Source organism: Podarcis erhardii (assembly GCF_964252035.2).
Source record: "Podarcis erhardii genome assembly, chromosome: 17".
NCBI classification, from domain to species: Eukaryota; Metazoa; Chordata; class Lepidosauria; order Squamata; family Lacertidae; genus Podarcis; species Podarcis erhardii.
The window spans coordinates 31,391,692-31,405,001 of NC_138515.1; the positions used below are offsets into that span (position 1 = coordinate 31,391,692).

The 13,310-nt window shown below is 43.6% G+C and overlaps 1 protein-coding gene across 3 annotated transcripts in view; it reads left to right on the forward strand.

Annotated features, from left to right (window-relative positions):
- Positions 1 to 13,310, forward strand: part of CLTA (clathrin light chain A) — a 29,429-nt gene that overhangs the window by 12,560 nt on the left and 3,559 nt on the right. For 2 of the 3 annotated variants that reach the window (XM_081845613.1, XM_081845614.1), the window contains exons 2-4: positions 4,210 to 4,247; positions 5,991 to 6,108; positions 8,865 to 8,976. In XM_081845613.1, coding sequence (XP_081701739.1) covers positions 4,210 to 4,247; positions 5,991 to 6,108; positions 8,865 to 8,976 — 268 coding nt within the window. Of the gene's footprint in view, positions 1 to 4,209; positions 4,248 to 5,990; positions 6,109 to 8,864; positions 8,977 to 12,611; positions 12,666 to 13,310 lie in introns of all 3 variants that reach the window. The other variant, XM_081845612.1, reaches the window with a different exon arrangement.

Below are 13,310 nucleotides of genomic sequence, written 5' to 3' on the forward strand. Positions count from 1 at the left end.
GAAACCCAGCCAGATGGGTGGGGTACAAATAATAAATTATTATTATTATTATTATTATAACTTCCAAAACATTTGGAAACCAAAGCGCAGCTTCTGATTGGCTACAGGAGGCTCCTGCAGCCAATTGGAAGCCGCAGAAGCCCCGCCAGACATTTGGCTTCCAAAAATAGTTCGCAAACTGGAACAGTCACTTCAGTTTTCAGTCGTTTGAGAGCCAAAACGTTCGAGCAAGGTTAGGAAAAATATATGTGCTATCTTTGCCGTCTCAGGATGTTTTGCGGGCTGTATTGACTTCAACCTTCCTGTTCTGATAGTGTTTCCCCAAAGATAAGATGGTTTTGGATTTGTTAAAACAAAAACTGAGTGTGGGAAGCAGCTGTTTGTTCTTTCTGGCAGTTCTTGATAGCTTCTGTCTCCTCTTTGTTCTTAGTTTTTGGAAATAGGTCTTGCAAACGAATCTACACTTAGCTGATCCCTTCCTTGGAAGATACTGAAAGCAGCCTACATTCATACGTCTGAAGCCGAACGCCTTTAAACCTTTTAGCTCCTGAACAATCAAAAACCGGAAGTGATGGTTCTGGTTTTTGGACGTTTTTCAGAAGCCGAATGTCCGGCATGGCTTCCGTAGCTTCTAATTGGCTGCAGGAAGCTGCACCTTGGTTCTCGAACCATTTCGGGAGTCAAACGGACTCCCAGAACAGATTAAATTCAAAAACCAAGGTACAACTGTACTGTACTTGCAGGGCAGGGTCTCTTCCATGTCTGACTGCGTGCTAGCTTATAAACCGGGCCAGCAATTGTTACCCAGACTCCTAATAAATAATGTAGGCACTGAAATTTATACAGTGGTGCCCCGCAAGACGAATGCCTCGCAAGACAGAAAACCCGCTAGACGAAAGGGTTTTCCGTTTTGGAGGTGCTTCGCAAAACGAATTTCCTATGGGCTTACTTCGCAAGACGAAAATGTCTTGCGTGTTCCTGCGGGTTTTTTTCCCTCCCCCCCTTTTTCTAAGCCGCTAAGCCGCTTATCTGCTTATCCAATAAGCCGCTAATAGCGCTAATCCGCTAAGCCGTCAATGGGCTTGCTTCGCAAGACGAAAAAACCGCTAGACGAAGAGACTCGCGGAACGGATTCTTTTCGTCTTGCGAGGCACCACTGTACAATGTCGGGTGTTGTTACGTCTGTGTAGTAAATCAGTTCCTAGTGTCGTGCACCCTTTTGCAGTATGAAGAGATGGCAGTGACTTGAGCTTGGTGAATTTTACTTAGAAGGATATGTCTAGATTGCTTTTCAAGCCTCCTAAACAACTTGCAACGCCTTAAGAGACAGGAGTGGTGAAGAATACCTTTTAAAAATTGAAATGGGAAACCTGTGGCCTTCTAGAAGTTGCTTGGCTCCAGCTCTCATCATCCTTTATAGTTTGTTATGTTGTTTGTAACTGGTGGGAGTTGAGAGTCCAGTTGCGTCTGTCGGGAAGCACAGTAGTGTTTTGATGTACTAAAGCAAAGTAATTAAATCATTTACTCAGTGTAAAATAAAAACCAACATTTAAGCAACTAAGGCCATAGATTTAGAAGCAAAGAGTGAAGAAATGAAAGCTTCTGTATTGCTAATTAAACACTGTTAAGCCCAATGAAAGAAATGTGCTTACTGCCTTAAAGTCTTTGGGGAGGGAATTCATCATGAGGTTGCTGTCACAGCATGTGCAAATACCTAAAATACATATTTTCAGGCAATCCCCCATTTATGCGGGGGTTAAGTTCCAAGGCAGTGTGTGCATCAGTGAAATAATCTATATTTGAAACACTGTTGAAAAAGATTGCCAAAACCCTGTTCTTCTTCCCCTTTTTGTGACAGTTTTGGGTCACTTCTGGGTTCAGTGTGATGCACGTATATGCGGTCATGCACATATTGAACATGCATAAATGGTGGGTTGCCTGTATTTACAAATACCTAAAATAAATGGTACTGAATTTTATGATGATATTGAGTTACCTTTGTGTTAGTTTAACTTATTGCTAATTATGGTTTTAGGGACGCGGGTGGCGCTGTGGGTTAAACCACTGGGCCTAGGATTTGCCGATCAGAAGGTCGGTGGTTCGAATCCCCGCGACGGGGTGAGCTCCCGTTGTTCGGTCCCTGCTCCTGCCAACCTAGCAGTTCGAAAGCACGTCAAAGTGCAAGTAGATAAATAGGTACCGCTCTGGCGGGAAGGTAAACGGCATTTCCGTCTGCTGCTCTGGTTCGCCAGAAGCAGCTTAGTCATGCTGGCCACATGACCCGGAAGCTGTGCGCCGGCTCCCTCGGCCAATAAAGCGATAAACCCCAGAGTAGAGAGCCAGTGTGGTGTAGTGGTTAAGAGCGGTAGATTCGTAATCTGGGGAACCGGGTTCGCGTCTCCGCTCCTCCACATGCAGCTGCTGGGTGACCTTGGGCCAGTCACACTTCTCTGAAGTCTCTCAGCCCCACTCACCTCACAGAGTGTTTGTTGTGGGGCAGGAAGGGAAAGGAGAATGTTAGCCGCTTTGAGACTCCTTCGGGTAGTGATAAAGTGGGATATCAAATCCAAACTCTTCTTCTTCTTCACGACTGGACCTAATGGTCAGGGGTCCCTTTACCTTTAAATATGGTTTTAATGCTGATTAAGTGCTGCCTTGGGAGTGAAGGGAGGATTACAAATACCTTAAATAAGTAGATGTATGCCATTTATGTAGCATTTCACCACTTTTTATAAATGCTAAGATAATGCTGCAAAGTATTTGTCCATTCCTGTGCTTCTGAACCATGTGTTTTTGAGAGTTCATAAAGGAGTGCACTTCTTCCGATGTTCACTAGTTCCATGAGGTGAAATTCAGAGCGACACCGAGATGTGTTTCTGCTTGTCTGATGGCGCAGTCTCCCCTCATTCCCCCCTACTCTGTTCTGGGAGAACCAGGGTGGGGTATGTAGGAAGAGGGGAAAGCCCTGTTGCGCTAGTGGGACTCACTCCACTGGCTTCTGCTGGCACAAATATTTAGTTTGAATCCAGTCCAAATCTAATACACCCTCCCCCCAATTAATGCTGTATTCCAACACCTGCATAACCAGCTCTTAATCATTGGGATTGTTGTAGAGCAGGGGTAGCAAATGTGGTGCTGTCCAGATGTTGTGGGCTACAACTCCTGTTGGCCCTATTCTGCTTGGTCTGAGGTGATGGGAACAGAAGTACACAACATCTGGAGCAGTGTTAGAAACACACACACACACACACACACACACACACACACATATATATATATGCATGCTAGGTGCCAAATGGCCCCTTAAACCAAAGGTAGAGTTGCCAAAATGGAAGGTCTAGTTGCCATTTTGGGGCAATGGACTGACTGTGATTGATTCTCAGTTAAACATCTGGCTAGTTCAGATGACAACCTTGAGCCAGCTTAAGAGCTTTGAGTACTTAAAGAAGAAAAGTCACTTGATCCAGGGACAGTCCACATATATATTGACCCATTCCAACTACTTTTTCTTAATTGTGGCTGCTGCTGTTTAGGCAGCACAGAAAAAAAGCATTTTGGTTCCAGAAATCCATTTTTATTGTGCACTTAAAATATAACTGATAGAATTCTACAGGATGGGGTATTAGTGTGTGAAAACAATCCAGATCCAATGATCCCCAGATGGTGCTATCCTGGCACCTGGGCATCTTCACTTTGTCGCAAGTGGTCGAAAGCCAGGTGCAAAATGTGCCTGTGCCTGATCTAGAGGGCACCAGGATGGCTATCCCTGTTGCATAGCTTATAAGAACTGAGCAGAGAATCTTTTCTGCCTTTAAACTGAATGCTAGTGCTAAAGCATTCCAGGTGCTTCATAACCACAACTGTCAGATGCTTTTTACAATAACCTTGTAGAGTCCAATATTATATTGCAGCAAGGGCAGGGTATTGGGGGCGAGGTTGAAAGTAACAGCTTCCCCCAAGATCGCCAAGTGTGTTCTGGATGAGCCTCGGAACAGGTTTTTTCTGCCTCTTGTTTGCCTCCAGTCTACACCATCCTCTTCCAATTCCCTGTTGAGAGAGTGCCTGAAGCCTGTGTCCTCGCAGCTATGTAAAAACCCTCCAGTCTTTCCCCTCCTTACATACTCTTTGAACTGCAGTTATTGTCTGTAAAAACACTTTCTTGTAAAAAGAAAAGAAAGCTAACGCAGATGAATTCTTCTTCTTCTGCAGATTCAATTGACGGGGTGACAAACGGTGATGTCTACCAGGTAAATGGAAGTGAAATGAGCTTTAAAGCAACTCTAGTTATTGGATGACTCTCCCAATAAAGAGTTTCATTATTCCTCTGGCTTTTGCTCCCATCCAGACTGTCAGCAGATTTGCGCTCGATTGCCGTAATGGTGTTTGCCTCCTACATGCCAGAGTTGGCAAAGGTCAACAAGCCCATTCTTTAACTGAACAAGGGTAGAAGGGCCAGGCAAAGGGTTTTGTGGGTTAAAAGCACTGTCAGTCCTCATCTGCCTCTCCACAGCCCACACACCCAAGAATGAGCAACTGAGGTGGATGAAAGGAAGAGCTCTAAAGGCTTTCATTACTGTCCTCGTGGGAAGAGGTCATCTCTTGCCTCTGTCTACATGGAAGGAAAAGAAGCAGAGGTGCCTTAAAGCACGGGTAGAGCAGGGAATTAATCAGGAAGCCCTTAGATGGGGTGCCAGTTGCCTGCTTCTGCCACAAAAAATGGATTTTAAAATGTGCCTGTTCCATTTTGGGAAGCTGTGCTTGGCACATTAGTGTGTTTACAAGTGCATGTTTTTCTCTTTCTACTTCATTTTATTTTTTGCTACATTTGTACCCCACCTTTCCACCAAGAAACTATGGGTGGCATATATGGTTCTTCCCCTCCCTATTATATCCTCACACCAACCTATTGAGGCCCAGGTTTGCCCCAGTGAGCTCCATGGCTGAATGGAGATTTGAACCTGGGTTTGCCACCCGCTAGTCTGGCACACCAACTATTAAAGTATGTTGGTGTTTCGGCAGCAAGGGTGTCATATATCTGTCTGAATTTGTCCTTTTAAAGCAGATGTACCCCTCTAAAAGTCTGGATTTGGGAAAGCAATGCAGCCTAACTAGTATGGGTTGTTGTTAAAGATCAGTGACATCAAACTTAATGATAGTAGGGAAAATCCAACATGAACTAGGGATTTATTGTATCAGCCGCTTATTTTCTTCCATCACTTTGTATTTTGGAGAGAATTGTTAGATAATTTGTCTTGTCTTGGTGAATTCTATAAAACGCAGTTTCCAAAACTTGGGTTTCCAGCTGTTTTTTTGGACTACAGCTATCATCCCTAGGTAGCAGGAACAGTGATCAGGGATGATGGGAACTGTAGTCCAAAACCAGCTGAAGACCCAAGTTTCGGAAACCCTTCTATAAAACAACAGTCTTCTGAATATCGCTGACGCTGTAAAACAGGTGATGGGTAACCAGTGTTGTGGGATGGGTGGGAGAAAAAAGACTCATCAATATGTCAGTTTGACATGTTCCTTGGGTACTTTTTTCTCTTCCTGCTCCCTACACATTAATTGTTGCAGGGGTGCAGGCCAGGTACCTGCTACTGGCTAGTATTGTGATGGTTGCTGACACAAGAGTTGCTTCTAATCTGTTAATTAGGAATGGAGGCAATGTAGGTTTACTATTTCATATAGGTAGGTAGGTAGTCTGGACTAGCAGTTGAGGCAGGTAGCTCTTTTTCTTAAAGACCAGCCAGAAACCCTGTTTTCTGCCCTTGTTTAAAATGTTCCCCCCACCCTTCATTTGAAGCTGATGTCTTATGGCAGTCTCCCTGCGCTAGTCATTTTGCTCAAACTTGACCTGTCCTCTAAATCTCTTCACCCTTAGATCCTGCTAATTTTTAAAGTTTTTTACTACAAAAGTAGCACTACTTTAAGAACTGCAGTTTTATCCAATGGCTATCATAAAATGACTGATCTTTTTTGTGTGGTTCAAGGAGAGCAATGGTCCGACGGACTGCTATGCAGCTATTTCGCAAGCCGATCGTTTGCAGACAGAACCAGAGAGCATCCGCAAATGGAGAGAAGAGCAGCTGGAGCGTCTAGAAGTACTTGGTAAGGGCCAAGGAACACGCACACTTCTACCCCTAGCTTCTGACAAGACCTAAAGAGCCGTGACGGTGCCTCCATCCCTTGTTCTGAGATGCAGCCAAGGGCCGGTTTGACCGCCATCCCAGTGTGAATAGCAGAATTGGTTGGGATCTCCTTGAATGCACCTCCCTCACTTTTGCACATAAGAGGAGAAATCTATTAGCGATTCTGTTGCAGTTCTGTTGCCTTCTGCTTGCAATTTGCATAGGACACCTTGTCTGAACAGCCTCAGCACTGGGACCTGCGCTAGGGACTAGATGAGAAAGATCCTGGAGACTGTTGGTCATCGTTAGACTCTCCGTTGCCTTTCCCTTCTGTAGCTCCTTTTGCCATAATGGCCCGTTTTAAGAATTAGTGCCCTGCTTCAACACAGGAGAGAAGCCTGATTCCTTATTGCCTTATGTATAGCTTCCTATGGACAGCGTTGGGTAAGCAGAGTACACAGTCAAATTTCTTGCCTGTAGTTAACTCATACTCCTGGAAATTAATGCAAATGTATATAGTTACCCCTATCTTGTATATTTCTCCTTCTGCCAGTTATGAGGGAGGGGTTGCATTGACAATGCCAGCTTTAGTATCCTGAACTCCTAACCTGGGCTGGGTGACCTGCAGCCCTCTAGATCAGGGGTCAGCAACCTTTTTCAGCCGTGGGCCGGTCCACTGTCCTTCAGACCATGTGGTGGGCCGACTATATTTTGAAGGAAAAAAAGAACGAATTCCTATCCCCAACATATATTTTTTTTTTAAAAATAATTTTTATTGATTTTACAACATAAACAAAAAACAAATAAACATAACACGACTTCCCCAAACCTCCCCTTCCCTGCATCCAAATTTTAAAAATTTTTAGCAATTCTTCATCCCATTTTTATATTAAATTCTCTTTAAAAAAATTCTATTTTATAAATTTCAATTTATAGCTGTAATTCTTTGTATCCAATCCCTTGACATCTTAACATTCCGAAATTTTACAACAATTTTTAAGATAGATTTTAAATTTTTTCCAGTCCTCCTCCACTGTCTCTTTCTTCTGGTCACAAATTCTGCCGGTCATCTCTGCCAATCCCATAAATTCAGTCACCTTGGTCTGCCATTCTTCCAGAGTAGGTAATTCTTTAGTCTTCCAATACTTCGCCAAAAGGATTCTTGCTGCTGTTGTTGCATACATAAAAAAGGTCCTATCTTTCTTTGGTACCAATTGGCCGACCATGCCCAGGAGAAAAGCCTCCGGTTTCTTTACAAATGTCCACTTAAGGATTTTCTTAATTTCATTATAGATCATTTCCCAGTAGGCCTTAATCTTTGGGCAGGTCCACCAAAGGTGATAAAAAGTTCCTTCACATTCATTGCACTTCCAACAATTGTTATTGGGCAAATGATATATCTTTGCAAGCTTGACTGGAGTCATGTACCACCTATAGATCATTTTCATTATGTTCTCTTTCAGGGCACTGCATGCCGTAAATTTAATACCTGTGGTCCATAACTGCTCCCAGTCAGCAAACATAATATCATGACCAATATCCTGTGCCCACTTAATCATGGCTGATTTAACCGTTTCATCCTGTGTATTCCATTTTAGCAGCAGATTATACATTCTAGACAAATTCTTGGTATTGGGTTCTAGCAATTCTGTTTCTAACTTTGACCTCTCCTTCTGAAATCCTAGTTTTCTGTCCTGCTTAAAAGTTTCATTGATCTGGAAATAATGTAACCAATCTCGAACTTTAGGTTTCAATTTCTCAAAACTCTGTAGTTTCAACTTTTCACCATCATATTCTATAATTTCACAATATTTTGGCCACTCTGTATCCATGTTCAGTCTTTTTACCGCCTTGGCTTCCATTGGTGACAACCACCTGGGGGTTTTACTTTCAAACAAATCTTTATATCGATTCCATACATTATACAATGCTTTCCTAACAATATGGTTTTTAAAATTTCTATGTACCTTTACCTTGTCACCTATCCCCAACATATAACCCAGAGATGCATTTTAAATAAAAGGACACATAAAAACACGCTGATTCCCGGACCATCCAGTGGCCAGATTGAGAAGGTGATTGGGCCACATCCAGCCCCTGGGCCTTAGGTTACTTACCCCTGCTCTAGATGATGCTAGACTCCAACACCATCCATAACCATTGACCGTGGAAGTTGGAAGTCTACCAACCTCCAGGGGGAGCACCAGTTCCCCCTTCCTTACACGACCCCTGGCAATCTTAGTCAACTGATCCTCTGTCTGCCCATACATTCAAGCAACTCTTGCAACCGAAGGGGCTAGGGTCTTCTCATTTTTTAAAAAAGAAAGAACAAATGAGAGCAGAGTTAAGTGGTTAAGAACTGCTGTGGGTGTTGGTCAGTCTGGTGAACATTTGCAAAATTACATGGAGAGTTTGGGAAATGGAGACAGAACAGTCAAACTTGTGCTACCAGTAGAGCTTGTGTACCTGAAACTAATATTTATTTGTGGATTCAAACCATTGAACCCCTCTGTCCCTGCTTCAACAGCCCTTGAATCCAACACTGTTACTGTCAACACTGGGAGCATTTTGGATATCAAGCTGACTGGTTTCTGCTAGTGTGGTGATGATTCTTCTCCCTCTAGCAGCTCCCTGCCTCCCAAAGCCTACTTTGCCTACTTATAGTTCAAGAATCTTAGCTATATTTAGCTCTGAGAGCAAATGTCCGTTCATTCTCGTCTGCCTCTGTTTTAAAAGATGCAAACTCTCGAAAGCAAGAAGCAGAGTGGAAAGAGAAGGCGATAAAGGAGTTGGAGGAATGGTATGCGAGACAAGACGAGCAGCTACAGAAAACGAAAGTGAACAATAGGTAAGGAGGGTTTGCCAGCTTTTTTGTGGAGGGGACTGAGAGGTGGCTGTGGGTCAGCTGCAGCCCAGATGGCATTCTCTGGTGTATGTCCCAGTGCCAGCATGGTGTTGGCCCCCTGCAAACCATAAATAGTAAGTGGGAAGCCAGCCTCCAGAATACCCACCCCATGTCCTCCCCTCTCTTGTGTGAATTCCTCAACCACTCCCTTCCATTGCTTGCCATTTTTAACTTTGGTGCAGTTATTTCACTAAATGATGGGTGAGGCCTGTGGAGGGAATCCCCTTCCTTGGACAGAAATGGCAAGGAAACGGTTATTCCCAAGATTAGGTTTGTTGTGATTTGCAGGGAGTTGCCATTGTGCCTGCACTGGATCCCTTATGGATAAGCCCGACTGTTGCCAGAGTCCTGTGGGTACCACTCCCGAAGATCAGACCTTAGTTACGACATGCTGCTATTTGTATAGGCAGAACCCTGTAACATGCAAGTTAAGAATGGCATATTCCTTGTACAATAATGGGGAAGGCAAAAGAAGTATAGTGGTACCTTGGTTCTCAAACTTAATCCGTTCCGAAACCAAAGCGTTCCAAAACCAAGGGACGTTTTCCCATAGAAAGTAATGCAGAACAGATTAATCTATTCCAGACTTTTAAAAACAACCCCTAAAACGGCAATTGAACATGAATTTTACTTTCTAACAAGACCATAGATCCATAAAATGAAAGCAATAATCAAAGTACTACACTATAAAATAAATAAGACAGTATTGTAGATTATTAAAATTAAAAAAAAATCTTACCTGCACTGATGATAGTCATTGTTTGGATGAGGGCCTTTTATCCATTTCTGCAGTCACACAATCAATCAGTAGCTGAACTGGGTTCCACACAGTCACAAAAACAAATTAACTGAAAAAGCCTCAAAAACAAAATAAATACCAAAAACAATAAGCGCCAAACTTAATCTGTTCCGGACGTCGTTTGACTTCCAAAATGTTCGAAAACCAAGGCACAGCTTCTGATTGATGCAGGCACCCCGGAAACAATAGCCAACAGCAGCATCAGACATTTGGCTTCCGAAAAATGTTCCAAAACCAGAACACAAAACAGGGTTTTTGGCATTTGAGAACCAAGGTACCACTGTATTACGATGTTAAGCAGCCCTTCTAAGAGCTACATTGTTCTTTCCCACGTGTCCTTAAAAAAACAACAAAAAACCCAACTCTGCCCATGGCAAGTCTGGAAAAGGAAAAGGTAACATGCTGAATTCAGAATACTTGCGGTTTCTCATGCCAGCAAGGTGAACAGGCTTTATCGTGCAATTCAACACGATCATGAAACTAGGCCACACAAGCTGCTCAACAGCCTCCCATGCTGTGTAGTAATCCTCTTTTTATTAAAGGGGCTTATTTCTGTAGTAGTTGTGATTCTTCAGGGCAAAAGTCTTTTTCAAAGAGAATGAGTAAAAGAAAAAATTGCAGGGTGTAGCCAAATCTTTGAGCATGTCTCAAAAGAGGAGTTAGAACTCTAATGGTGATTAGTCCTGGGGAAGCCAGTGTAGAGCCCTATTGTGTTGCCAGTTTTATGCCAGTATTAATTTAAAACACTTGGCATTGTCTGGGCTTTCTTCTCAAGCCGTATGCTTGGGCGCATAATAATGGCAGCAATGATTCACTAGGACTCAGGCAAAATCCACTGGGTGTCCTCAGCCGATGGAAATTGGCGGAACCAGTGAGACTTCAGCAGAACACGAATGCATAGTTGTATTCCGTGTGTCTTGCCTGAGAGCCTTTTTTTGCATGTTTGTTGCTGAAGGCCTCCTTTATAAATCAACTAACAAAATAAATACCGTATTTTTCGCCCCATAGGATGCACTTTTTCCCCTCCAAAAATGAAGGGGAAATGTGTGTGCGTCCTATGGGGCGAATGCAGGCTTTCGCTGAAGCCTGGAGAGCGAGAGGCATCGGTGCGCACCGACCCCTCACGCTCTCCAGGCTTCAGGGAGCTATCCGCAAGCCTTGCAAGCCCGGCGGGAGGTCCCGCCAGGCGCGCGAGGCTTGGGGCAGCAGCCTGCCGCCCGAAGCACGCGGAGCCCTCCGGAGGGTGCCCCGTGCTTCGGGCAGGTGTGCGCAAGGCTTGGGGCGGGGGAATAGGAGGTGTGTCCTATGGGCCAGTGCGCCGTATAGGACGAAAAATACGGTACTCTATTGTAGGGCTCCCTGAGAAGCAGTAAGCAGGCCACTCATTTAATTGAGCTTAAGTGTACTTTGCGGTGTATTGACTCAAGATATTGTGGGTGGGAGTATCTTAGAGGAGGAGATTTTGTAGGACAAAATCTGATGACGATGGTATAAATTAGCAGGGAGGTAGCCTGGTCTTTGTCTGCTTATTGCACTTAGCTGATCATTTGTTCTGTCCTTTCCCCCCTCTCACCCCCCCCCGACTTTCTATGAACGGCTAACTGCCTTTTATCTTAAGAACCAACTCTCAAATCTAGAAGAGACCTCCTTCCTTCTTGTCACCAATAATTCAAATTAATACTAATAAATTCCTGTGTAGGATAGTTCAGAAGTCCTATAGCTGCATTTCTTCTTATTTCCCCCCACTTTTTGTTTCTTAACAGATCAATGAAATATCACCCCACCCCCCCAAAAAAGTCCTATAGCATTCAGTTACCTTGGATTGGTCACGGAATTAAGGATTTCTGTATTTTTCCGTGTATAACATGCCCCCATGTATAAGACTACCCCCCCCCTTTAAAACATTTTTAGTAAAAAAAAAAAAACCCTGGTCTTACACAAGGAAAAGTATGGTATTTCTTCCTTTAATTGCTAGGCTCTTAAGACAGAAAACTGAACTTGTCTCTTACTTAGCTAAGTTTCGCAGTGCTGCAGTTTTGAAACTTTTACAAATATGCGAACTGTTTAAAATGGGGGACGACATGACAGAGCACAGATGTCACAGGGCAGTTTGCTGGTGCAGACATAATGTTTGCCTGTACCGCTCGTTTGCTTTCTGGCGCAATTCTCTTCCTTTCTTGGCCTTAACCAAATCACTAACACAAATCCCTAATGCAAGCCCAGGGTCCTAGTGAGTCACAGTTTACAAATCTATTTCATTAGTTACAAGCAGAGTGCCTTGGTTTGCATTGGTGCACCTGTAGTAGTAGTAATAATAATAATAATAATAATAATAATAATAATAATAATAATTTATTATTTATACCCCGCCCATCTGGCTGGGCCTCCCCAGCCACTCTGGGCGGCTTCCATAGAAAGCAAAAATACAATAAAATATCACACGTTAAAAACTTCCCTGAACAGGGCTGCCTTAAGATGGAGAACCATAAGGAAGGTCTGGGCTGGGAGGGTTGGTGTGGTTGAGTCTGACTCTCAGTATGAAAATTATGGTGTGTCATTGTACCTTGTACCTGCTCTGGACCAGAGCATCCTTTTAACGATGCTTAAACCATTTTCTTAATATTTTTCCTGCCTGGGAATTTCTTAATATTTCTAAGGTCTTGTTGCATGTTTTAATATATTAAACCTAATACGACTACAGCTGTTTTTTCCTTCTGCTTATTCTTCTCTTTTTCTCTCCTGCCTGCTTGCCTCTTCTGTGGACCACCTTGCCACCTAGGGTTGCAGACGAAGCTTTCTTCAAACAACCCTTCGCTGACATGATTGGTTATGTGTATGTTGCCTAACTACTGTTTTGTTCGTTTGTTTGAACCATTCTCCATCAGCTTCAGTTAGCACTTCTGATCTGTGAGGCTTACTGTTCTCAAAGCGTCCCGAGAACAAACAACTTGGGGCAGAGAGGCACGTTCTGCAATAGAGCAAATCACAAGGATCCAGGATGTGGGAAGGATGTGGGGCAGGGCAAGTACAGCTTTCATTCATAAGATGGAAAGGCCTATTTAGTGGTGGTGATAAAGTAGGAAGGAATACTGAAGCTCAGCGATGGCCATCTGGCATCTTTGCAGCCACATCTGGTCCATGAAGCAGTTCATGGGACCCTTGGCTGTCCTACCAACTTTTAATCGAGAGTATAATGAAAGTTTACAAGTAAAACTGAAAGAAGGAAGAAGGGCTTCCTAAGCTGGAAGGAGAGATGTCCCACAGCTAATATTTTCCTCATTTGGCTTTTGAATAAAATGCTGAAGACTTTAATTTCAGGGTGGCACAGATTTGATTAGAGCCTGACAATCCATAAAAGGACGTAGATTGTACTGCAAAACAGACTTACTCCCTAGTCCAGGGGTTGGCAACCTGTGGCCCATGAGCCACAAGCGGCCCACGGGGGTTGTTTGAACAACCCACGAGCCACCCCCGAACT